At 64.5% G+C, this 24,950-nt stretch overlaps 1 protein-coding gene and 1 non-coding gene across 8 annotated transcripts in view; one reads left to right on the forward strand and one right to left on the reverse strand.

Moving 5' to 3' along the window:
* Positions 1 to 1,081: 1,081 nt before the first annotated feature.
* Positions 1,082 to 24,950, forward strand: part of ITGAD (integrin, alpha D) — a 33,385-nt gene continuing 9,516 nt past the window's right edge. The window contains exons 1-30 of one of the 7 annotated variants that reach the window (XR_005839929.2): positions 1,082 to 2,677; positions 3,425 to 3,524; positions 4,288 to 4,382; positions 4,832 to 4,896; positions 5,481 to 5,583; positions 5,937 to 6,067; positions 6,736 to 6,887; positions 6,973 to 7,117; positions 8,573 to 8,723; positions 8,790 to 8,863; positions 9,205 to 9,334; positions 9,784 to 9,929; positions 10,002 to 10,136; positions 10,444 to 10,650; positions 10,974 to 11,104; positions 11,513 to 11,685; positions 11,934 to 12,082; positions 12,172 to 12,303; positions 13,164 to 13,237; positions 13,319 to 13,460; positions 13,965 to 14,066; positions 14,494 to 14,573; positions 15,001 to 15,078; positions 15,349 to 15,517; positions 16,452 to 16,523; positions 16,844 to 16,957; positions 17,664 to 17,753; positions 18,058 to 18,168; positions 18,263 to 20,073; positions 22,258 to 22,518. Coding sequence is in view for 6 of the 7 variants with exons in the window: in XM_040647815.2 (XP_040503749.1) it covers positions 2,161 to 2,677; positions 3,425 to 3,524; positions 4,288 to 4,382; positions 4,832 to 4,896; positions 5,481 to 5,583; positions 5,937 to 6,067; positions 6,736 to 6,887; positions 6,973 to 7,117; positions 8,573 to 8,723; positions 8,790 to 8,863; positions 9,205 to 9,334; positions 9,784 to 9,929; positions 10,002 to 10,136; positions 10,444 to 10,650; positions 10,974 to 11,104; positions 11,513 to 11,685; positions 11,934 to 12,082; positions 12,172 to 12,303; positions 13,164 to 13,237; positions 13,319 to 13,460; positions 13,965 to 14,066; positions 14,494 to 14,573; positions 15,001 to 15,078; positions 15,349 to 15,517; positions 16,452 to 16,523; positions 16,844 to 16,957; positions 17,664 to 17,753; positions 18,058 to 18,168; positions 21,421 to 21,489 (3,837 nt within the window). In the remaining variant the exon portion in view is untranslated. Of the gene's footprint in view, positions 2,678 to 3,424; positions 3,525 to 4,287; positions 4,383 to 4,831; positions 4,897 to 5,480; positions 5,584 to 5,936; positions 6,068 to 6,735; positions 6,888 to 6,972; positions 7,118 to 8,572; positions 8,724 to 8,789; positions 8,864 to 9,204; positions 9,335 to 9,783; positions 9,930 to 10,001; positions 10,137 to 10,443; positions 10,651 to 10,973; positions 11,105 to 11,512; positions 11,686 to 11,933; positions 12,083 to 12,171; positions 12,304 to 13,163; positions 13,238 to 13,318; positions 13,461 to 13,964; positions 14,067 to 14,493; positions 14,574 to 15,000; positions 15,079 to 15,348; positions 15,518 to 16,451; positions 16,524 to 16,843; positions 16,958 to 17,663; positions 17,754 to 18,057; positions 18,169 to 18,262; positions 20,074 to 21,420; positions 21,564 to 22,257; positions 22,519 to 24,950 lie in introns of those variants that run through there. The other 6 variants (XM_040647815.2, XM_025155180.3, XM_025155184.3 and 3 more) reach the window with 6 other exon arrangements.
* On the reverse strand, positions 7,065 to 7,125 carry MIR12225 (microRNA mir-12225). The gene has a single exon (NR_161980.1). It is a non-coding gene; the product is annotated as a microRNA mir-12225 (primary transcript).

Below are 24,950 nucleotides of genomic sequence, written 5' to 3' on the forward strand. Positions count from 1 at the left end.
AACCTCCCGGTTCCTTGCCTGCCTTCCTCTTTCTGGGGATGCACTGCTTCCGCCCTCGGAGGAGATGGGCCTCGAACACCAACCGGCCTTCTTGGGCCTCCCTTCCCTCCCGCGCTTTCTCCCACGTCTCCCTGCCAAGCAGCGCCCCGATGAGTTCGAAGTCTGCTCTCCTGAAGCCGCGCAGCACCCTTTCTGTGCTCCCTCTGACGCCCCCAGGATTTTGTGCTCCACCGTTCGTGGTCACTGCAGCCCGGGCCGCCCTGAGCCCCACATCGCCCCACATCGCCCCACAGCCCCACGTGTGGGCGCTCCTCCCGCAGCCGCCGCGCCCCCCACCCCCACCCCCACCCCCGCCGGACGCCCCCAAAGCAGCGGTCTCCAGGAGCCCCTCCACAGCCCCGCATCCGAGCCGGGACCCCCGGGACCCCTCCCCAACCCCCAAACCGATGGGGGCAGCGCGGGGCGGGCAGAGCTCACGAGCGGGGCTGCGGGTCGGGGGTCCCGCCGTGCGCGGCGGTCCGGGGGTGGTCCCAGAGCCCCCCCAGCGCTGCTCCGCCCCGTCCGCTCCGTTCCGCTCTGCTCCCGTCGGGACGGCCGCCCCTCCGCTTCTGCCCATCCTTCGTTCCTTCGTTCCGGAGCGTCCCCCCTTTGGTGCCATTTCCGCCACTTTTGGACAACTTCTGCCCATGGGGACATTGGGGACACGCGGGGAACTGAGGGCGCGGGGGAGCTGTGAGGCAGCTACAGGGCGGCTATGGGGCAGAGCTATGGGGTAGATGTGCGACAGAGTTACGGGGCAGCTGCGGGGCAGAGTTATGGGGCAGCTGCGGGGCAGAGTTATGGGGCAGATGCGGGGCAGCGCTATGGAGCAGCTGCGGGGCAGAGTTATGGGGCAGCTGCGGGGCAGAGTTATGGGGCAGCTGTGGGGCAGCGCTATGGGGCAGCTGCGGGGCAGAGTTACGGGGCAGACCCATTTGGCTTTTGCCCTTTTTTGGCTCTCTCGGCCCTTCCCCGCCCCCTCTCCCCACTTCCTCCCCCCACGGCCGCGCGTGGGCTGTGGGTGTGGGGCAGCCCCCCCTGCTCCCCGCCATGGGGCCGTGGGTGCTGCTGCTGCTCGGTGCAGGTCTGGGGCTGAACGCGGTGCTTTTGGGGCCGGGGGGTGTTGGGGGGTGGGAGGGGTGGGGGGAGAGACCCCCGGCGGGGAGGGGGGGTCCGAAGGGCTGAGGGGGCGGAGGGGGGACCCCATAATGCCCCCAAACCCCAACCCGCGTTTTCCCTCTGACGGCGGCACCCCGGGCCCATAGACACCCCCAGGGCCCACCACCCCCACAGCCCCCCAGAGACATTGGGGCTGCTGGGGGACACGTCGGGATGGGGCGTATGAGGACAGGGGGGGGGATATGGGGAGACGGGGACATGGACAGGTCCTGGGGAACAGTGAGGATGTGGGGCAGCTATGGGGCAGTGCTACGGGGCAGTGCTGCGGGGCAGCTATGGGGCAGCGCTATGGGGCGGCTATGGGGCAGCGCAGCTGGGCGGCTCTGTCACATTTGCCCATTTCCTCCCAGTTCCGCTCCCCGCTGCCGCCCCGTTCTGCCTCTGTTCCTCACCCATTCTGCTCCCATTTGGCACTTCGCAGCACATTCTTTCTGCCCATTTCTGCCCATTTCTGCCCCTTTCTGCCCTTTTTTGCCCATTCTTTCTGCCCATTTCTGCCCATTATTTCTTGCTGCCCATTCCCCGCTGCTCCCCTTCCTTCCATTTGCTGCCACCCTCTCTGTTTTGGGCCATTTCTCTCAATGTGATTCCATTTCTTTTCCCACTTTCTGACCAATCTGATTCCCTCCCATTCTGTCAATTTCTGCTCCTTTTTGCCCATTTCTGCTCCCCCCCCCCCCCCCCCCCCGTCCATTCTGTCCCTCTCCCCCCATTTCTGCCTATTTTTCCCCCCGTTTTCACCCATTCCCTTTCAGGTCTTTTCCTTCCCGTTCCCCTCCATCACAGCTCTCCCTCCTGTCCATTCCTTTCCCTTTCCTCCTTTTCTCCCCGTTTCCTTCCATTCCTTTCCCCCTTTGCCCATTTCTGCCCCTTTCACCCCCAGCCCCAACCCGGGACCCCCCGACCCATTTGGGCAGTGGGACTCTGAGCTCAGGGGGGCCCATGTGGGTCGCAGAGCCCCCCCGGCGTTGCTCTGCCCCACTCTCTCCGTTCTGCTCCGGTCCCATCAGTTCGGGCCCATTTCCCATTGGGGCCCATCCCCATTCCTGCTCATTTCTGAGCACCGCTCTCCGTTCGGTGCCATTTCTGCCACTTTTGGTCATCTCTGCCCTTGGGGACATTGTGGACATTGGGGACACGCGGGGAACTGAGGGCGTGGGGACACGGGGTGCAGAACTGGGGATATGGGGCAGCACCGTGGGGCGGTGCAATGGGGCAGTGCCACAGGGCAGCTATGGGGCAGCGCTATGGGGCAGCTGTGGGGCAGCGCTATGGGGCAGCTGCGGGGCAGAGTTACGGGGCAGACCCATTTGGCTTTTGCCCTTTTTTGGCTCTCTCGGCCCTTCCCCGCCCCCTCTCCCCACTTCCTCCCCCCACGGCCGCGCGTGGGCTGTGGGTGTGGGGCAGCCCCCCCTGCTCCCCGCCATGGGGCCGTGGGTGCTGCTGCTGCTCGGTGCAGGTCTGGGGCTGAACGCGGTGCTTTTGGGGCCGGGGGGTGTTGGGGGGTGGGAGGGGTGGGGGGAGAGACCCCCGGCGGGGAGGGGGGGTCCGAAGGGCTGAGGGGGCGGAGGGGGGACCCCATAATGCCCCCAAACCCCAACCCGCGTTTTCCCTCTGACGGCGGCACCCCGGGCCCATAGACACCCCCAGGGCCCACCGCCCCCACAGCCCCCCAGAGACACTGGGGCTGCTGGGGGACACGTCGGGATGGGGCGTATGAGGACGGGGACATGGGGAGATGGGGAGAAATGCGGGACAGTGTGACTGTGGAAGGATGTGGGGACACGGGTGGATGTTGGGGGTCAGTGGAGATATGGGGGCACGTGGAGCAATATGGGAATGTGGGGGGTGGGGTGACGTGGGTGATATCGGAATGTGGGGTGATGGGGGGGATATATCGGGATGGGAGACACTGGGGGACATGGGGGGCACATTGCGGACATATGGGGACGCTGGGGACACGGGGACATACAGGAGATTCGAGGACATAGGGGCAAATGGGGACATGGAGGGGTAGGGAGACATGGGGGACACGGGGACATATGGGAACAGAGGGACAGTGAGGGACAGGGGGGTCCCTGTGGGCTCTATGGGATTCTGTGGGGCTCTGTGGGGCTTAATGGGATCTATAGAGCTCTACAAGGCAAATGGGCTCTGTGGAGGCTATGGGCACTATGGGTCCCCATGGGTCTCCCCCGCCCCACAGCTCTGCCCCACAGCTGCAGCTCTGCCCTCGACGTGGACTCTGCTGTGGCCTTTGAGGGTCCCGGGTCCTTCGGCCTCAGCGTGGCACAGAGCGACGATGGGTATGGAGATGCCCCCCACTTTGTGGGGACTCCCCATGGATTCCGTGGGGCACCCCACAGAATTCATGGGACTCCCCATAGAATATTTGGGGTGGCTCATGAAATGTATGGGGTGGCTCACGGGGCAAATGATGTCTACAGGGCACCCCACAGAAACGTATGGGGTACCCCATGGAACTTAGAGGGTGTCTTATAGAAGCTGTGGGGCGCTCTACGTAATCTGTGGGGCGCTCTGGAGAGTCTGTGTGGCGCCCCACTGGATTTAGAGGTGCTTCACAGGTTCTGTGAGGTGCCCCATGGAAGCTACAGGGTGGCCAACATGGGGCAGCCCACATAATCTATGGGGTACTTATGTGAATCCATAGGGTGCCCCACGTAATCTATGGGGCTCCCTACTGACCCTATGACTGCTCCACAGAATCGATGGGGCAACCTGTGGGAACCGACGGTTACCCTACTGAATCCATCTGGCCCTCCAAGTGATCCATGGAATCTGTGGGGCACACCACTGAATCTATAGGGTGGTCTATTTAATCTGTGGGATGTCCCACCGAATTTAGTGGTGCTCCGTGGAATCTATGGAGCGCCCCATACGGCCCAGGGGGATCCCTACTGACTCTATGACTGCCCCACGTAATCTATGGGGCACCCACCGTAATCTATGCGGTGCCCCACAGAATCAAAGGGGTATGTAAGTGAATCTGTGGGCCACCCCATGGGATCTATGGGGCACCCCCCCGAGCTCCACATGCCCCCATTGCAGGGTGCTGGTGGGGGCTCCCCTGGACTTGGAGGGCCGAGGCCGCGTCTATCGGTGCCGCGTGGGGGAGAAGAGTTGCAGGGATGCAGGCATCGGTGGTGAGAGCTATAGGGCAGCTCACGGGACGGTGTGTGGCTGCCCCACGGGGAGTTGTGGGGTGGATTGGGGAACTTGGGGGAGGGGTGTGGGGCAGCCACAACGTGTGGAACTCAATGGGGAGTGTGTGGGGTAGCCCCACATTTATGGAGCCCGTGGGGTGATGTGGGGCAGCCCCACATGTGTGAGCCCTGTGGGAGTTGTGGGACAGTACTGAATGTGGACCTTAAGGGGATGTTATGTGGCAGCCTCGATGTATGGGTCCGAGTGGGAAGCTGTGGGGTGGCCTCAGTATAGGAGTCCTGTGAGCAGTTGTGAGGCAGAGAGGACGGGGTCCCGATGGGAGGTTGTGGGGCATGGGATGGCGTGGTGCTGCCCCACATGTGAGCCCTATGGCAACTTTTGGGGCTGCTCCACAAGTGTGGGTGCTATGGGGTTCCCTGCCCTACAGATCCCCCGGCTATGGGTCCCATGGCACTGGGAATGTCCATGGCTGCCAACGGATCCCAGCTCCTGGTGGGTGCTATGGGGCGCTGTGGGGCTCTCATTGGTCTATGGTGTCTGTCGGGCTCTACGGGATCAGTGGATTCTATGGGGCTCTGTGGGTCTCTATGAAGTGCTATGGGACTCTGTGGGTCTCTGTGGTGTACTGTGGGTCACTATGGGGTCTATGGGGTCTACTGAGTCCAATGGGTTCTATGCGGCTTTGTGCGTCTCTATGGGTCACCGTGGGTCTGTGTGGGGTGCTGTTGGTCTCTATGGGGTGCTATGGATCTCTCTGAGGCTCTGTGGGTTGCTATGGGGGCTCTATGGTGTGCTGTGGATCACTATGGATCTCTATGGGGCTCTGCGGGGTGCTGTGGATCACTATGGATCTCTATGGGGCGCCATGGGGTGCCGTGGATCACTATGGATCTCTATGGGGCGCCATGGGGTGCCGTGGATCACTATGGATCTCTATGGGGTGCCATGGGGTGCCGTGGATCACTATGGATCTCTATGGGGCGCCATGGGGTGCCGTGGATCACTATGGATCTCTATGGGGCGCCATGGGGTGCCGTGGATCACTATGGATCTCTATGGGGCGCCATGGGGTGCAGGCCTGTGGTCCGACAGCGCAGCGGATGTGCGGGGAGAATGCGGAGGTGCCGGGATTCTGCTTCCTCCTCTTCTCAGGCCGCTCCCAAACAACCACCCCACGAGGTATGGGGCACCCGGGGGGCAGCAGTGGTGCAGAGGGGCTCTGTGGGGTGAAGACCCGGCACCTTTGTCCGTGGGCCCTGTGGGGACAGGACGGGGCACAGAAGTCCCAGTGTCGTCACTGGGATCTGTGGGGCGAACGTGGGTGGAAAAGACCCAATGCCATTGCTGATGGGATCTGCGGGGCAGATCTGGGATCTATGGGGCAGACAGGGGGCAGAAAAGACCCAACGCTGTTGCCGATGGGATCTGCGGGGCAGAGAAGACCCGGCGTTGGGTTCAATGGGATCTATGGGCGGATACGGGTTGGCTGAGGCTCCCTGAACCGTCCGCCCTGCCCCACTGCCGCCCCACAGCTTGCCCCACGTTGGCCTCCGACATCGTGTTCCTGATGGACGGCTCTGGCAGCGTTGCAGATTTTGACTTCCATCGGATGAAGACATTCATCATTGAAGTCATCAAACGCTTCCGTGGGACCGACACCCGGGTGCGTGACCCACAGAGCCATGGGGCTGCCCCACAGCGGGGCCTTGGCCAAGGCCCTGACTCCATGGCCGCCCCACAGAACCTATGGGGCGCTCCACAGAATCCATAGATTGCCCGAGGGGATCTCTGGGGCGCCCCATGGAACGTATCGGAGCCCCGCACAATCCATGGGGCAGCCGCTCACCTCTGAGCTGCCCTACATCGCTCGTGGGGCGCCCCGCTGCGTTTAGGGCTGCCCCACGGAATTCAAGGGCGTCCCACTGAATCTATGGGGTGCGCTGCCGGATCTATGGTTGCCCCACATAACGTATGGGGGACCCAACGTCACGAATGGGGCTCTGGGAGGTTCTGTGGGCTCCGTGGGCAGCTGCGGTGCCCTGCGGGGCTCCGTGGGTTTCTGTGGGATGCTATGGGACTGCGGGGTTCCGTGCGGCTCTGTGGGGCGTTATGGGATGCTAAGGGGTGCCGTGGGGCTCTATGGGGTCTTGGGGTTCTGTGGGGCTGTACGGGCTCCACGCGGGGCCGTAGGGCGCTACGGGGTTCTGCGGGGATCTGTGGGGCTCTATGGGGGCTGCGGGACTCTACGGGGCTCTGGGGGGCTCCGTGGGGCTCCGTGGGCGGTGCGGGGCTGTGTGGGGCGCTATGGGTCGCCGTGGCTGTGCCCCGCAGTTCGCAGTGGTGCAGTTCTCCACCGGCGTGCAGCGCCACGTGGACTTCTCCGACTTCGACCGCCTTTCGGAGCGGGATTTGGAGCGGCGGGTTAATGAGGTGCAGCAGAGCAACGGCATCACGCAGACCGCCACCGCCATCCGCATCGTGCTGTGCGTACCGCCCCCCCATCCCCCCCCCCCCCCCCCCCCCCCCCCCCCCCAGCGGAGCCCCCGGCGGTGACGCTGCGGCGCGCAGGACGCACGTGTTCACGGAGAGCCGCGCGGGGGCCAACAAAGTGCTGATCGTGGTGACGGACGGGCAGATGTACGGCGATGTGCTGCGCTACAGCGACGTCATCCCGCAGGCGGAGCGCGCCGGGGTCGTCCGCTACGCCATCGGGGTGAGGTCGGGGCCCCGCAGCCCCACGCAGCGCCCCGCAGCCCTCCCGCATCCCAAATTCCCCCCCACGGCCCTCCGAATCCTCCCCCGAATCCATCCTCGAAACGCCCCCAAATTCCTCCACGTTATCCTCAAAATCCTTCCCCCAAATACCCAAATGCCTCCAAATTCTCCCCAAAATCGCCCCCCCCAAAACCCAAACTCTCGCCCCCCAAAACCCAAGATCCCAAATTCGCCTCCAAAGCTCCAAATCCGCCCCCCCAGAATCCACCCCTGCAAATCCCCAAAACCACGAAATCCATCTCCCAAACCGCAAACCCAATCCCCCCGAACTCCCAAACCCCAAACTTGCCCCCGAGCCCCAACTCCGCCACTCCTCCCCAAAATCCCCCCGCAAAACCCCAAAAAGCCCAAATCCGCCCCGCCCCCCATCTGCACGGCTCCTTCCCCTAACGAATCCCCAACCCCAAACCCATCCCCCAAACCCCGAATTCCCCGCAGTTTCTCCCCGAATGCTCCCCAGAACCCCACCGCAGAGCTCCCACCCCGCACCGCAGACCCGCACGCTGCCATGAGCCAACCCCCGTAATCCCACGCCCGCCCGGAGGCCCCAAACCATCACTCACGGAGTGATGACCATCGTCTCACTGCCCCCAAACCATCCCCAAAACCCCTCCCCCCAAAACCCCAAACGCCAAATTCATCACCCAGACCCCACGTTCCCCCCAGCTCTCCACCAAACCCTCCCCAAAAATTTCACAACGAGCCCCAAATTCATCTCCCAAACCCCAAATTCCTCCAAACTGTCCCCAAATTGCATCCCAAATCCCCCCCCCCCCCCCCCCCCCCGCAGAAAACCCCAACTCCAATCCCCAAACCCCAAATTCAACCCAAATCCTCCCCAAGAACACCGGGGGCACCAATAGCCATGGGGGCACCCGAGGGACGTCAGGGGGACAGCGAGAGCGTGGGGGACGTGGGGTTACACTGAGACAGCGGGGACACCGAGGGGACAGCGAGAGCGTGGGGGACGTGGAGGTGCCGCCCGGAGTGTAGGACGGAGAGAACGGTGGGGACACCGTGCTGGGGACACGGAGCGCGGGGTGCACTGCGGTGGCGCCAGGAGCGCTGGGCACAGTGAGGTGACACGGAGAGCGCCGCGCACGCCGGGGGCGCGGACATTAGGTGACATCGGGAGCGCGGGGGCGCCGGGAACGGCGGGGGACAGCCGGGTGAGACTGAGGCCGTGGGGACACGGAGGTGACAAACAGAGCGCCGGGGGCGCCTCACGCTGGGGTGACGCCGAGGGCACGGGGGACATCGAGCGTGATGTCGAGTGCTGGGGACGCCAAGAGGGTGGGACGCCGAGAACACCGGGGGCGCCGAGGGCTTCGAGAGCGCGGGGACAGCTGTGTGACAGCGGGACAGCGCGGGTGACGGGGACGTTCCCCCGCAGGTGGGCAGCGCCTTCAAGGACTCCCAGGCGGCCGCGGAGCTGCAGACCATCGCCTCGGCCCCCCCACAGGCACACGTCTTCCGCGTGGACAACTTCGAGGCGCTGCGGGGGATCCAGGAGCAGCTGCAGGAGAAGATCTTCGCCATCGAGGGTATGGCCCCATAGGGTGGCCCCACGGGGGGTGCCAGGGGCCCGCCTCACCCCATGCTGCCCCCAGGGACCCGCCCGGCCTTCGGGAGCTCCTTCCAACTGGAGATGGCCCAGGAGGGCTTCAGCGCTCTTCTCACCCCCGTGAGTGTCCCCACTGCCACCGCACGGATCCGCCCGAGAACCCACCGGAGCCCCACGGAGCCCCATAGACGCCGTAGAGATCCATAGAGCCCACGGAGCCCCGTAGAGCCTCACAGACCCCGTAGAACCCACAGCACCCCATAGGCCCCGCAGTAGCCCATAGAGACCCATACAGACCCATAGAGCTCCACAGACCCACAGAGACCCACCAGGTGCCCCCAAACGCACCGGAATTCCCCAGGACCTCCCCAACCGCCTCCAGACGCCCCCTAAACCCACCTGAGACCCCCAGGGCCCCATCCCACCCACCTCAGCCCCCCTCCCCGACCTCCCTGCTGCAGGAGGGGGCAGTGCTGGGAGCAGTGGGCGCCTACGATTGGGCCGGAGGGGTCTTCATCTACGGGGCCGACGGGAAGGTCGCCTTCGTCAACGCATCCGAAGGGGAGGGGGGTGTGAGCGATGCCTACTTGGGTGAGAGCCTCGGGGTCCTGCGCTCCTCGGGGGGGTCTTTGGGTTGGTGGTTATCCCCACGGGGGTCTTGGCAGCCTCATGCGGGTCTTCTGGTTAAGGGCGTCCCCATGGGGATATTGGGAGTCCTCAAGATGGTCGTGGGGGTGGTGGGCTATCCATGGGGGTCTTGGAATCGGTGGGTGTCCCCACTCGAGTCACGGAGATAGTGGGCTTCTCATGGGGGTGATGGGATGGGAATGGTCCCATGGGGATGGTGGAGTTTCTGTGGGGGTCTTAGGTTCTTCATGGGGGTCTTGGGGCTGTTGTGCTGGTCCAGGAGATGATGGGGTCTTCATGGAGACAGAGCTGCCTCTGTGGGGGTCAGTGATGTTTCCATTGGGGTCCCGGAGCTATGGGTGTCCCCATGCCCCCCCTCCGTGGGTCCAACCCGCCGCCCATGCTGCCCGCAGGTTACGCCACTGAGTCTCTGTCCCTGGGGGGGCTCCGGGCCCTGGTGCTGGGGGCTCCCCGGTACCGCCACGTGGGCCGCCTGCTCCTCTTCGTGCTCCAGCGGGGGGGGAAGTGGGAGCTGCGCTCTGACGCCGTGGGCCGGCAGGTGATGGTAGGGGGACGTGTGGGGCACAGCATGGGGTGGGAGCAGCCCCGGGGCTGACACTGTCACCTGCAGGTGGGCTCCTACTTTGGGGCAGCGCTCTGTGCTCTGGAGGGTTCGGGGGATGGCGCGGCGCTGCTGGTGGGGGTCCCCATGTTCTATGGGGACGGCTCCGGGGGGCGTGTGGAGGTCTGCATGGTGTTGCCGCAGGTATGGACCCCCAGTGCAGCCCCACGGTGCTCAGTGCAACCCCACCTCAAGAACTCAACTGCAAACCCACCCCAGTCCAACCCCTATCCCAACTCCATTCCCATTCCCATCCCCATCCCACCCCATCCCATTCCCATCCCATCCCCCTCCCATCCTCATACCATCCCATCTGCATTCCCATCCCATCCCATCCCCATCTCCATCCCCACCTCCATCCCATGCCATCCCCATCCCCATTCCCAACCGCATTCCCATCCCAACCTGACCCCCACCTCTCCCCACACCCCCCATGTGTTTCCTGCCATAGGGCCGTGCGCTGCAGTGCCATCAGACGCTGCGGGGTCAGGCCGGACACCCGCTGGGGCGCTTTGGGGCCAGCGTTGCTCGCCTTGGGGACATCGACGGGGACGGACTGCATGACGTGGCCGTGGGTGCTCCCATGGAGGACGATGAGCGCGGCGCCATCTACATCTTCCGTGGGGAGAAGGGCGGTGTCAGTGGCCACTACAGCCAGGTGGGACCACCCCACTGAGACCCACTGAGCCCCATAGAGTCCCGTAGATCCCAAAGACCCCGTAGGGCCCCTCAGAGCCCCACAGAACCCCACAGAGCCCCACAGATCCTGTAGAGCCCATATAGCCCCAGAGACCCCATAGAGATTCATTGAACCCCATACACACGACAGTGCCCACAGAGCCCCGTAGACCCCACAGACCCCACAGTGCCACCAGGTCCCACAGAGCCCCACAGCACCCAACTGCTGCTCGGAGGGTTGGGTGCTGCACTCCGTCCCGGCTCTGAGAAGGTCCCACCCGTGTGTGGTTCCGCCTCCCACAGCGCATCGCAGGCTCCATATTCCACAGTGCCCCTCAGCACTTTGGGCAGGCGCTGAGTGGGGGGCGCGACCTGACGGGGGACAGACTGCCAGATGTGGCTGTGGGCGCACAGGGACAGGTCCTGCTGCTCAGGTGGGAGTGACGCACCGGAGCCCCATCACCAATCCCAACCCCAACCCCATTCCCCAACTCAACTAACCCAACCCCATCCCATCCCCATCTCCAACCCCAATCTCAACCCAACACCAACCCAAACCCAACTGCATCCCCAAACCCAACCCAACCCCATCTCCATCACCATACTCATCCCCATCCCATCCCATCCCCATTGCCATCCCATCACCATCCCCATTCCTAACCCCAGCCCAACCCCATCCCCACCCCATCCCATCCCATCCCATCCCATCCCCACCCCCACCCCCACCCCCACCCCCACCCCCACTCCCATTCCCATTCCCATTCCCATTCCCAACCTCAACCCATCCCCATCCCATTTTCATCCCCATTCCCACCCCCCTCCCCCATGCTGCTGCCCCACAGGTCCCCACCCTTGCTGAAGGTTGAGGTGACGGTGACCTTCACTCCCCCGGAAATCCCCATATCTGACTTTGACTGCCACCGGGCAGAGGAGGAGCCGAGCACCGCTGGGGCTGCGACGGCGTCCACAGCCAACGTCTGCTTTGTTGGCACCAAGAAGAGCAGTGACAGCTTAGGTGAGAGCACGGGGTGTGCGGCTCTGCCCCAGCCATCGGACACCTGTGGGACCTCCCCAGCCCCTCCAGGTGCCCTCAGAACCCTTTGTCCCATGGGCCCTCCCCAACCCATTCCAGATGGCCTCACAACCCGCTGAGCCCCATAGGACCTTCCCAACCCCCCCCCCGATGCCACCCAATCCGCTAGGCCCCATAGAGGCCCGTAGACCGCACAGAGCCCCACAGCGCTACATCCTGCTGCCCCCCAGGCTCCCTCGGGGCCACCCTCCACTACCGGCTGGAGTTGGACCCCGGCCGTGCCGCTCGCGCCGTCTTCTCGCCGGGCGTTGCCAGGAGCAACGGGACCACGCACGTGGGCGAGGGGCGCCGGTGCCAGAGCTTCCCCATCAGAGTGATGGTGCGTGCGGTGCGGGCGCAGCTGCTGGGGGTGCAGAGCTGCCCCACACGCGGCCGCCGCCACCACGGGCACTATGTGTGGGTCCCCAGGGCTGTCCAGCGGACACGCTGAGCCCCGTGGGGCTGCGGGTGGCCTTCGAGGCGTATGGGGACGCACTGCAGCATGCACAGGGGCTGCGTGTGGCACTCAGCCGCGACACACAGTGGGCCGTCACCGCCGCGGTACGGGTCTGGGGTGGGCGAGAGGGGGTGGGAACGTGGGGTGAGTGAGAGATGGGGCGGGGGTCGGCGGTGCGCAAGGGGGGTGGAAATTGTTCAGGAAACATTGGGAGGGATGGAGCGATGCGGTGGGTGTTGGGGTGCCTGGAGAAGGTGGGACGGAGGGATGGGATGGGTGCGTGGGGCGGGTGGAGAACGTGGGGTGGGAATTGGGATGGGGGCAGTGGCCGGAGGGATGGGTGGGGATGGAGGTGATGGGGTGGATGGGATGGAGATGGTTGGGATGGATGGAGAAGGAATGGAAGTTTGGGATGGACGTTGGGATGGATGGAGAGGTTGGGATGCAGATGGAGAGGATGGAGATGGTTGGGATGGACAGAGATGTGTGATGGAAATTGGGATAGATGGAGGGATGAGATGGAGAAGGTGGGATGGAAATTGGGGTGGATGGAGGGATGGGATGGGAGGGGATGGGATGGAGTTGGGATGGGAATTGGGAATGGGTGGAAAGCTGAGCGTGGTCACTGGGATGAAAAGTTGGGGTAGATAGAGGGATGGGATGGGTGGATGAGATGGGATGGGAATTGAGCAGGAGATATGGGGCGAATGGGGGATGAGATGGAAAGTTGGAACGGAACGTTGAGGGGAATGGAGGGATGGAGCAGATGAAGGTGGAATGGACACTGGGATGGATGCAGACAGGATGGATGTAAAAGTTGGGTTGGAAACATGGGGTGGATTGAGAGACAGGATGGAGATGTGGGGGATGGAGGGATGGGATGGAGATGTGGGGGATGGAGCAGAACGGAAGCAGTTGGGGCGCGCGGGGAGGTTGGGATGGAGGCCCTCTGCCCGACCCCCAGCTGCCCTTTGAGAAGAACTGCGGTGAGGACAACCAGTGTGTGCCCGACCTCCGCGTGGCCCTCAGCTTCTCAGGGTATGTTCCCCCCCCCGCGGCCCCACCTCACATGGGGGCACCCCACATCCCCGCCCCGCACCCACTGCCGCCGCCCCCCAGGCTGGAGGAGCTGGTGGTGGGCGTCACCGAGGAGGTCACCGTCACCGTCACCGTGCACAACGTTGGGGAGGACGCGTATGGGGCCCATGTGGAGCTGCAGCACCCCAAGGCGCTCTCCTACCGCAAGGCCACCGCGCTGCAGGTGCCCACAGGGAGCAGGGGAACCACCGCCCCACAGGGGCTGCCCCACATTCCCCCAGGCCCCCCAGAGCCCCTCCAGATGCTCTCCAGACCCCAAAATCCCATCCCAGATGTTCTCAAGACCCCATAGATGTCATTATGGCACCTGAAACTCCATCCAGATGCCCTCGAGATCCCCATATCCCTCTACAGATGTCCCCAAGACACCAAATCTCCTCAAGTTCCCATAGAATCCTGCACGTCCCCACACCCCAAACCCGTTTCAGATGCCCTCAAGACCACAAACCTCATCTGGTTGACCCCAACCCCATCCAGAGGCCCTCAAGTCCCCCGAGTTCCTCCAGATGCCCTCAAGACCACAGAGAATCCCATGTGTCCCCAGAATGCCGAACCCCGCTCAGCTGACCCCAAACCCCACCACCCACCCCCCCACTCCCAGACCCCACCCCACGTCCCCCCGCACCCCCCCACCAGCCCACCCCACAGCTCACCCCGTGCCCCACAGCCCCACCGCAGGTCCCTGGCACAGCACTGCAGCTCGGTGTCTCCGGGAGGTGGGCGCATCCTCTGCAACATCAGCCACCCCGTGCTGTGGGCCGGCCAACAGGTGGGCCGCTGTGGGGCACTGTGAGTCTCTATGGGGTGCAGTGGAGCTCTATGGGGTGCCATGGGCTCTGTGGGGGTCTGTGAGTCTCTAAGGGCTCCGCGGGGCGTTATGAGGCTCTACGGGCTCTGTTAGGCACTATGGGATGGTATGGGATTCTAGGGGGCTCTATGAGATGCTGTGGAGAGCTACGGGTGCTGTGGGCCCTATGGCAGTTTATGAGGCTCTAAGGGCTCCGTGGGGTGCTACGGGGTTCTATGGGGAGCTATGAGACTCCATGGGCTCTGTGGGGCAGGATGTGCTTTATGGGGCTCTACAGAGCTTTCTGGGACTCTGTGGGGTGCTGTGGGTTCCGTGGGGCTCCGTGGGACTCTCTGTGGAGGCTCCATGGAGTGCTACGGGGCTGAGCCCCACATCTTGTGCCCCCCAGCTCGTGTTCGCTGTCACCATGGATGTGCCCCACGAGGCTGAGCTGGGGGACGCAGTGCAGGTGGTGGCGTTGGCCAGCAGGTGGGTGGCACCGCAACGGCACACTGTGCCACCGCGCGGCAGTGGGTGACACCGCGGTGCTGTGTGGGGCTGCGGCACCGTGACGTGGTGTGATGGGGTGTGATGTGATGGGGTGTGATGGGGTGTGACAGAGCAACACAGTGACACCATGTGATGCTATGTGACACGGCGTGATACTGTGACACTGACACTGTGCTGTGTGATGCTGTGATGTGGGCGATTTCCTTTGATGTTGTGTGACACTGTGTGACGTTGTGTGACGTTGTGTGACAGTGTATGAGTGTGTGGCAGTGTGTGAGCGTGGCAGCGTGTCGGTGTGTGACACGCCGGATGCAGTGTGACTGACAGTGCGTCGGGCTGAGATGGTGACGCTGCGGGAGCCGCCCGGCGTGGCGCAGTGTGACCCACGCGTGTGTCTGTCCCGCAGTGTCCCCCCGCCCGTGGGCTCGGCCGTGGCGCGCGCTGAGCTCCCGGCGCTGTACAGCGTCGTGCTGCTGCTCACCAGGTGGGCCCCCCCCAGCGCGCCCCCCATCCCCGCGGTGCCGCAGCCCCACGTCCCCATCTCCGCGCCCCACGCAGCCACCCGACGCCGCACACCCCCGCGGAGGTCCCCGCGGCCGTCCCCGCGTCCCACCGCGCCGCACCCCTACGGCCGTCCCCGCGGGTTCCCCGGCGTCCCCCCCCCCCCTCTCCGCGGGCGTCCCCCCCCCCCGTCCCCCGTCCCCGCCCATCTCCCCGCCGCCGCGGCCGTCCCCGTGACGCGCTGTTCCCGCAGCTCGCCGTCCTCCACGCGCTCGGTGTCGGCGGGACGCGCGGCTCTGCAGCACCGCTATCGGCTCTCGGCGCAGGGCGCGCGCCGCCCCCCCGGCAGCGCCACCATCCGGGTGCCCGCAGCGCTGCGCGGGGCGGAGCTCTGGGAGGAGCTGCAGGTGGAGGGGCCGCAGGTGGGGGCGGGGGCCGCGCGGACACAGAGCGAACCTCATAGAGCCCCACCGCCCCGTGGAGTCCCGGAGGCCCCATAAGGCCCGCCGCCCTGTAGAACCCCCTAGAGTACCGTAGAGCCCGTCGGGCCGCACGGAGCCCGTAGAGCCCCACCGATCTCCGCAGACCCCATAGACCCCGTAGAGTACCACAGGCCACACAGCGCCCCACACAACCCATAGAGCCCCACAGAGCTCCTTTGACCTCGTCGCCCCACAGACCCCACAGCCCCATAGCATCCCCTAGGCCCCGTTTGCCCCCCATCTTCCCCTGGCACTCCACTGCTATAGGGCCGGGTCCCACTATTGGTCTGGGTCCTTCTATGGGTCTGGGGGCTCGCTGTGGGTCTGGAGGTGCACAGGATCTGCTATGGGGCTGGAGCTCTGCTATGGATTGTTGGGGGATGGTGACGCTTATAGGGATGGGGTTTTTCTGTAGGGTTGGGGTTTTGCTATAGCGTCTGGTGTTGTGTGTATGGGCGTGGGTCCTGCTATGGGGCTGGATTTCCCTATGTATCTGGGGTTTCCCTATGGGTCTGGGGGGTTCCCTATGGGGCTAGGGGCCTGCTATGGGCACATTTATAGGACTCGCTATGGGGCTGGGGGTTCCCTATGGGTCTGAGTCCTGCTGTGGGCCCGGGGGCTCCCTTTGAGGCTGGAAGCTGCTGCTATGGGGCTGAGCGTGTGTGGGGGTCTGCTACGGGGCTGGGTATTTGCTCTGGGTGTGGGGTTCCCCTATGGGGCTGGGGGTTTCCTGTGGGTGTGGGGGCTTCCTATGGGGCTGGGGTTTTGCTATAGGGTTCTCCTATAGAAATGAGTTCCACTCCAGAGATGGAACAGCTATGGGGACTGCGTCCCACAGACCACTGACCCCGCTGTGCCCCCCACCCCCCCACAGGCCTGTAACTCTACCTCACATTCCACGGGGGTTCAGGACCCCACCCCTCTCCTGCAGCAGAACCCGGTGGTGGTGAGTGCCCCATAGCCCCATCCCCTCCTGTTGGCCACGCCTTCATTACCCCGTGCCTCCATAGCCCCGCCTGCTCCCCATAACTCTGCCCCTTCCTTGGCCCCGCCCCATTGCCCCATTGCCCCATTGCCCCATTGCCCCATAGCCCTCCCGTTCCCGTAACCCTACCGCCATCCTTGGCCCCACCCTTTCCCCATAGCCCCGCCCATTCCTATAACCCCGCCCCATCACCCCGTTGGCCCCGCCCCTTTGCCAGCATCGCCCCGCCCTTTTCCTTTGCCTCCTCTGTAACTCCGCCCCCGGCCGCTCTCCACCAATAGAATTGCAGCGTGGCCGCCTGCCGGGAGTGGCGCTGTCCGTGGGGGGACCCACTGCCCCCCGGGGGCGTCGAGTTCAGCGTCAGTGGGCGGCTGCGGTGGGACTGGGTGGAGCAGGTGGGTTATGGGGGGACGGGCTGTAGGGTTATGGGAAGACAGCGCTATGGGATACGTAACGTGAGGCTGTGTGGAGGTGAAGGGTGGGGTACCGGGGCTGTGTGGTGGTGTGGGCGGGGCCATTGGAATCGATGGACTCTGTGGGGCTCTACGGAGTTTACGGGGCCTTGGGGGTCAGCTGTGGGGCTGGGGAACGCTATGGGGACATGCGGGGTTGGAGGTGCTACGGGGCAGCCGTGGGGCAGCCGTAGGGCGTGAGAGTGCAACGGGGTTGGGGAAGTCTATGGGGCTGGGAGTGCTGAGGGCTGACTGTGGGGCCGGAGAACTTCGTGAGATGGATATGGGGAGATGCGGGACCGCTGTGGGGCCGGGATGTGCTGCGGAGCTGTCGTGGGGAGATGTGGCGGCAGCTGTGGGGCTGGGGAGCGCTGTGGGGCTGCGAAAGGGCCGCTGCGGGGCTGGAGAATGCTATTGTGTGGGTTGTGCCGCAGGGCCGAGGCTGCTTCGGGGCAGCCGTGGGGTGGCCGTGGGGCTGGGTGTGCTATGGGGCTGTGGGAGGAGTGGGGTGTTACGGGGTCTGTGGGGAGATGTGGGAAAGCGGGGAGGGGCGGGCGTGGGCGGGGCCGTGGGGAGGGGTGGGCGGGGCCGCGGCGGTGGGCGGGGCCGCGGCGCAGTGCACCCCCGCCCACCCCCCCTCTCCCCACAGCTGCCCCTCCCCCACGTGGAACTGCAGAGCTCCGCTCAGCTGCAGCCCGAGGGGCGGCGCTACCGCAACGTGGGCCGGGACCGCCTGGAGGTGCGCGGGGCCTCGCGGGGGGGGGGGCGCGACCCACTGAGCCCCGCGGCGCCCTATGAAGCCCATGGAGCCCCATATAGCACAGAGCCCTATAGACCCCATAGTTCTACACGGTCCCCACAAAGCCCAACCGACCCCATAAGCGCCCCGTAGACCCCACGGAGCCCTGCGGGCCCCGCAGCTCCCCAAGGGCCCCGCGGCGCCCCACGCACCCCCACGGAGCCTCGCAGAGCCCCGCAGACCCCACGAGAGCCCCTCGGACCCCCCGGCCCCGCCCCCCGGCTGACCCCGGCCCGCCCCGCAGGTCCGCACGGAGCTCCGCCCCGCACCCCCCCCGGTGCCGCTGGGCCCCACGCTCGGCGCGGTGGCGGCGGGGCTGCTGCTGGCGGCGGCGGCGGGAGCGGCGCTGCATAAGGTGAGCGCGGGGCTGCGCGCGGAAAGCGAGGGGCGGGGCTTCCGCGAGGCCCCGCCCACGGCGCCCGGCGCTGACCCCGCCCCTTCCGCTCCAGGTCGGCTTCTTCCGGCGGCGCTACAAAGAGCTGCGGGAGGGCGGGGCCGAAGAAGGGGGCGGGGCCGGAGGGGGCGGGGCCGAAGGGGGCGGGGAAGGAGCTCAGAAAGAATGAGGGGCTGCCCTGGGGTTTGGGGCCGTGGTTGTGGGGCTGGAGAATGCCGCGGGGCTGCTGTGGGGCTGCTAGGGGGCTGAGGCGTGCTATGGGGCTGCTGTGGGGAGATATGGGGCTGGAAGCGGTATGGTGTGGTTATGGGGCTAGGGTCGCTGTGGGGCTGCTACGGGGCACGTGTGGGTCTGGAGAATGCTACGGGGCTGGAGACGGTATGGGGCTTCTATAGAGAGATGTGGGGATATTATGGGGCGGTTGTGGGACTGAGGAATGCTGGGGCGCTGCCGGGGGGTTTCTATGGGGCTGGAGAATGGAGAACGCTTCGAGCCCTGCTGTGGGGCGGGGTGTGCTGTGGCGTCAGGGAGTGCAGTGGGGCTGGGAACGCACTGGGCGGCTGTGCTGAGATGTGGGGCGGCTGTGGGGCTGGAAAATGCTATGGGGCTGCTGTTGGGAAATGTGGGGCTGAGGGGTGCTATGGGGCAAGTACGGGGCAGCTCTGGGGCTGGAAGTGGCGTGGGGCTGCTGTGGGGTAGCTGTGGGGATAGGGAATGCTACGGGGCTGTCAAACCCTATGGGGCTGCTATGAGGAGATGTGGGGCAATAATGGGGCTGGGTGTGCTGTGGGGCTGGGGGAGGAGTGGGGCTGCTGTGGGGCAGCTGTGGGGCTGGGGAGCATTGCTGCGTGTGGGGCTGGGGCTGCTGTGGGGCTTGGGATTGGTTTGGGGCTGGGAGTGTTGTAGGGCTGCTGTGTGGAGATGTGGGGCGGTTGCGGGTCTTGGTGTGGGGCCGGAGCCTTCTGTGGAGCCGCCCCATTGCTCTGTCAGCAATAAATGTCACTGCCCCACAGTGCTATGAGGCCAAGGAATTCTGTGGGGCTGGGAGTGAGAAGGGGGGGCAGCAGGGGGGGTCCTATGGGTCAGGGCTCTCTGTGGGACTGGGTGTCCCCCTGTGAGTCCTGCTATAGGTCTTGTGGGTCACACCCTGCTATGGGTCACATCCTGCTACGGGTTGCGTTACGTGTCCTGCTATGGGGCAGGTCCACTCTATGGGCCCCCTATGGGTCACAGCCCCCCCTCTCTGGGTCTCACAATGGGTCAGATCCTGCTGTGGCTCCCAGTGTGGATCAGAGCCCTTCTATGGGTCCCACCATGGGTCTGGATCTCTCTATAGGTCCCCCCATAGGTCTCACTATGGGTCAGACTGCGCTATGGGATGGACCTCCCTATGGATCCCACTTATTGGTCAGACCTCACACTGAGCCACTGTTGGTCTCCGTATGGTTCGTGCTGTGGGTCAGAGCCCCTCTGTGGGTCAGGACGCCGTTGTGGGTCTCTCTATGGGTCAGACCCCACTGCGGGTCCCACTGTCGGTCAGGACCGGGCTATGGGTCAGAGCCCTGTATGGGTCGCACAGTGGGTCAGGGTTCTGCTAAGGGTCCCATTATGGGTCAGAGCCCCCTATGAATCCACCTATGGGTCACGCTGCGGCTCTGGGTCACACTATGGATCGTGCTATGGGTCGCACCCCCCTACGGGTTCACGGTGCCGTCCGTCGGGTGCCCCCCTCTCCCCACCCCACGTGTGGGGTTATTTGGGGCCCCGTGGGGCTATTTTGGGCCATTGCGGCCATGGGCACTTGGGGGGCAGCCCAACAGCACGGAAAGGCCTCAGCCCCTGTGACCCACAGAGCGGGGGGGGGAGGTATGTGGGGGGAGGGGGGACAGTTTGGGGCACTGGGGGGGAAAGTGGGGGGAAACGGGGGACATTTGGGGGCAATGCAGGGGATGTGGGGCAGTACGGGGCAAATGTGGGGAATTTGGGGCATTTGGGGGCTATATTTGGGGAACTGATTGGGGGCGTTTGAGGGAATTTGGGGTGCATTGGGGTAACTGAAATCTGGGGACATTTGGGAGGAAATGGGGGAAACGGGGGCAGTTCGGAGCACTGCGGGTAAAACCGAAGGAGTTTGGGGCATCGTTTGGGGGAATTGGGGGCGTTATGGGGGAAACTGCGGCCATGTGGGGCAGAATTCGGAGGGTCATTTTGGTCATTTGGGGCCATTTTGGGGGATAATTTGGGCGATTTGGGGGGTGATTCCAGGGACAACGTTGGGGGAATTTGGGGTGAAATGGGGGTGAAAGTGGTGGAGGGTTTGGGGGTGGCTTGGGGGCACTTTGGGGTGATTTGGGCGATTTGGTGGCAATTTGGGGCACAGCTGTGGGTGATACGCGGTCGATGCTGGGGGCGACTGGGGGCAGTTTGGGGTCAACGTGGGACCGATTTGGGATGATTTGGGGACAGTTTTGGGGCGGCACTGCGGCGATTTGAGGCGCAGATTTCGGGGTGGATTTGGGGTCAGTTTTAGGATCGGTTTGGGGTCAACTTTGGGACAACGCGGGGTCAAATTTGGGGACAATTTGGGTACTTTGGGGCCATCTTGGGTCAGTTGGGGGCAGCGGGAGGTATGGATTTTGGGGTGATTTTGGGGACGAGTTGGGTTTAATTTGGGGCAAATTTGGGGTGAACTGGGGTCAGATTTGAGGCATTTTGGGGTAGGGAACGTATGTAGGGACGGTTGGGGGAGAGTTGAGGGAAAAAAAAAAGGAGGGGGGGGCAATTTGGGCCAATTTGAGGTAATTTGGGGCCGAGGTGGAGCGGGTGGGGGTGGCTCTGGGGGCATTTCAGGCTGATTCGGGAGGTGAGTTCGGTCCCTTTGGGGATTTGGGGCGATTTGGGGGCGATTGGGAGTCAGAGTTGGGTGAAGGTGGGCGAAGGTCCATCTGCGGGTGATTTGCGGACCATTTGGGGCTGAATTTGGGTGAAGATCGGGGACAGTTTGGGGCAGTTTGGGGGCAAACGTGGGACTGTCCTGTGTGGCAATCTGGGCGCAATTTTGGGTTGAATTTGGGACAATTGGGGCGTGACGTTTTGGGGCGATTTGGGGCCGACTTCGGGGCTGTCGGGGGGACGGTTTGCGGCCCATTCGTGTGGGGCCGGGGCTGCCGGGCGCTCCGTCCCACAGCTGCAGGGGGCCGTTCTGTGGGGCAGGGCGCACGTGGCGCGCGCTGTCGCTGCTGGGGGCGCTGCCGGCCGTGGCGCTCTGCATGGCCAACGTGATGCTGCAGCAACGCCACCACCGCCCCGCGCGCCCCACATTCGTGCCCTACCACCACCTCCGCATCCGCACCAAGGTGGGCGCCGCGGTTGGAAGGACGGGGGGATGTGGGTGCCGTGGGGTGGGCGTGGGGCAGAAGGAGTACGGTGGGGGCACTGTGTTCCCCACGGGGCAGAATACGGGGCGGCCGAGGCCTCGTACCGTGATAGATGGGGTCTGTGGGGCCCCGTGGGAGGGGTGTGGGAGAAGATCTGATGCCATTATATGTGGGATCTGTGGGGCAGATATGGGGCGGGGAAGGCACGACACCCTAGCAGATGGGATCTATGGGGCAGATGTGGGGCAGGGAAGGCCCAGCGCTGGGGTCGATGAGCCCAATGGAGCAAATATGGGGAGAAGAAGGCCCGAAGCCGAGACCTGTGCGGCAGATATGGGGCAGAGAAGACATGAAGTTGGAGTAAGTGGGATCTATGAGGCAGATATAGAGCCCTATGGGGTGGAGAAGGCCCAGTATCATGGTAGATGGTTTATTTGGGGTGGAGTAGTTGGGATCTGTGGGGCAGATGTGGAGCAGGGAAGACCCGATGCCGTGGTAGGAGGGCTCTTCGGGGCAGATGCGGGGCCAAGAAGTCATAAAGTTGGGGTGGGTGGGATCTATGAGACAGAGAAGGCCTGAAGTTGTAAGATCTATGGGGCAGATGGGACCTATGGATCACAGTGGGGTGACCGCATGCTCTGGGGCAGCCCCCTAACCCCATTGCTCCCCACAGCCGTTCCCGTGGGGCGACGGGACCCACACGCTGTTCCACAACCCCCGCACCAACGCGCTGCCCTCTGGCTACGAGCAGTAGGGCCCGACCCCACGGCAGGAAACACCCCTGGGCGCCCCTCTGCATCCTGCGACCCACAGCGGGGGACCCACACGCAGCTGGACCCATAGCGGAGAGCCCGTGGAGCCTTGACCCCATGGCAAACACCCAGACCCATGGGGGAGCCCCAGTCTCATTAAAGTCCCCAGACCTATAGTAGAACCCCATAGCAGACCCATAGGGAACCTCCAGACCGTCGGGGGAGCCCCAGCCCTATAGCAGAATCTGGACCCGTAGAGGAACCTGGCCCCATAGTGGACTCCCCACACACCCCCAGACCCATGCAAGTACCCAGCCCTGTAGCGAAACCCGTCCCCATAAAGTGTCCCCAGACCCACAGTGAGCCCCCAGGCCCACAGAGAAATCCAGCCCCATAGCAGTACCCAGACACACAGGGGAACACCAAACACTCTGTCCCACAGTTCATGTGACCCACGCATGGCTGAACCCATAGCAGAGCCACTGCAGAGCCCCATCCCCGTAGCAGACCTCCACCCCATAGGGAAACCTAAAACCTGGAGAACACCAGGCCTACAGCAGATCCCAAGACCCACAGCAGAGACTCCCAGACCTATAGTGGGACCCATAGATGGCCCTGACCTATAGTGCAGCCCCGCCCCATAGAAGAGCCTGGACTCATAGCAGGAGGAACCCAGCCCCAAAGGGAAACCCCAGACTCAGAGAGGGTTCCAGTTCCACCCCCATAGAGAACCCTCAGACCCATAGGGCAACCTGGCCCCGTAAAGGAATCCAGCCCCATAGCAGTTTCCAGCTCCATAGAGAGATCCCAGTCCCAAGGTGGCCCCCCTCCAGCCCTGTAGAGGAACCTGATCACATAGGGAGCTCAGACCCATAGCGGATTCCAGCCCCACAATGGGCACCAGCCCCGTAGAGGGATCTGAACCAATAGCGGGGCCCTGACCCATAGCGGGACCCAGAGAGGGGCTCTGACAGACAGCAGAGCCCGGACCCGTTGCAGGACCTGGACCCATACAAGGACCCAGACACACAGTGGGAGGGACCGAGACCCATACTGGCACCCCACAGAGCCCCACAGCGCCCCATAGCACCCACCAGGAGCTGGGATCTGTTGGTGGCCACAGGCATTCCCAGCGCTACGGGACCCACACCCGGGAAGTCTGTGGATAGGAACCCTCATAGCACCCACACTCGTGGGGCTGCCCCGCAATTTCTCATAGGATCCACATGTGGGACCGCCCTATAACTTCCCCATAGGACCCATACATACGGAGCTGCCCCACAACTTCCCTTTGGGACCATGTACGTGGAGCTCTCCACACTCTTCCATAGGACCCACACGTGGGGTTGCCCCACATCCCTCCCTTGGGGACCACCTGTGGGGCTTCCCCATCTCTGCCCCACAGCTTCCCACCGGGACCCACACACGGGGCTGCTCCGTAAGCTCTCCCATTGAGTCCCACACACGGGGGGCTGTCCCACATCTACCCCACAACCTCCCATTGGGACCCACGTGTGGGGCAGCCCCACAACCCCCCATCCATCCCTGTGGGGCCCTCCCCCCCCTCTCCCCCCCACGGGGTCGTTTCTGTGGTGGGGGGGGTTTGTTGTGGGGTCCGTGGGAGCGGTCCCTGTAGGTATTGGGGTACCTGGGGGGGGGTCCTCCCCTGTTCCGGGGTCCCCGGGGGGGGGAGAGGGGGGGTCCCTATAGACGCCGGGGTCCCTGGGGGGCGGTCCTCCCGTTTGGGGGCTTCTGGGCGGTCCTTATGGGTATCGGCGTACGGCGGGGCTGGGCGGTCCTCCCCTACTTCGTCTTCATTTGGGGGCTGTCGCTGTACATATTGGGGTCCCGGGGGCTCTGCGTTGGGTTCCCGGGGGGGTTTCTGTCATTGCGGTATTTTTCTGGGGGCGGTCCGTGTGGGACGGGGGATGCGCGATCCGCCCCACAGCGCGGCCCCACGGCGCGTCCGTGGGAATGTGGGCTCCGGGGGCCGCGGCGGGGCGGAGCGGCCGTCCCGCGCCGCGCCGCGCTCCTCTGGGGGCGCCGTTTCGCGCCTTTCCGCTGCGCGCCCCCCCCTCCCCCCCGCCGGAACTCCGGGCCGGGGGCGGAGCGAAACTCTCCCGCCCCCCCCCGCGGCCCCGCACCTCCCGTGCCGGGAACGCCGACGCCGCCTCAGAACCGACCGTGGCGCGTCGGCCTCCGCGCTGCCGCCGTCCCCGAGCGGCGATGGGCGCTGCCCGCGCGTGGGCGCTGCTCCGAGCGCTGCGCGGCTGCGGCGCCGTACGTCCGTTTAAGGGCCGATAGAGGAGTTCAGCAGAAGGACGCCGCGAGTGCTGCTCCTCAGAGCGAACGGGGCCCCAAAAACGTGCCGAGGGATGGAACGCCTCTCCCGTAAGGACAGACGGAGAGAGCTGAGAGAGCTGGGGCTGTGCAGGTGGAGAAGAGAAGGCACAGAGGAGACCTGCGAGCAGCCTTCAGTATCTAAAGGGGAGCGACAGGGAGAAGGGGACAGACTCTTCAGCAGGGTCTGTGGTGACAGAACAAGGGGAAATGGCTTCAAACTTAAAGAGGGGAGATTTAGGTTGGACATAAGGAAGAAGTCTGTTACAGCGAG

This window comes from Gallus gallus, chromosome 14 (genome assembly GCF_016699485.2).
Source record: "Gallus gallus isolate bGalGal1 chromosome 14, bGalGal1.mat.broiler.GRCg7b, whole genome shotgun sequence".
Classification (NCBI taxonomy): domain Eukaryota; kingdom Metazoa; phylum Chordata; class Aves; order Galliformes; family Phasianidae; genus Gallus; species Gallus gallus.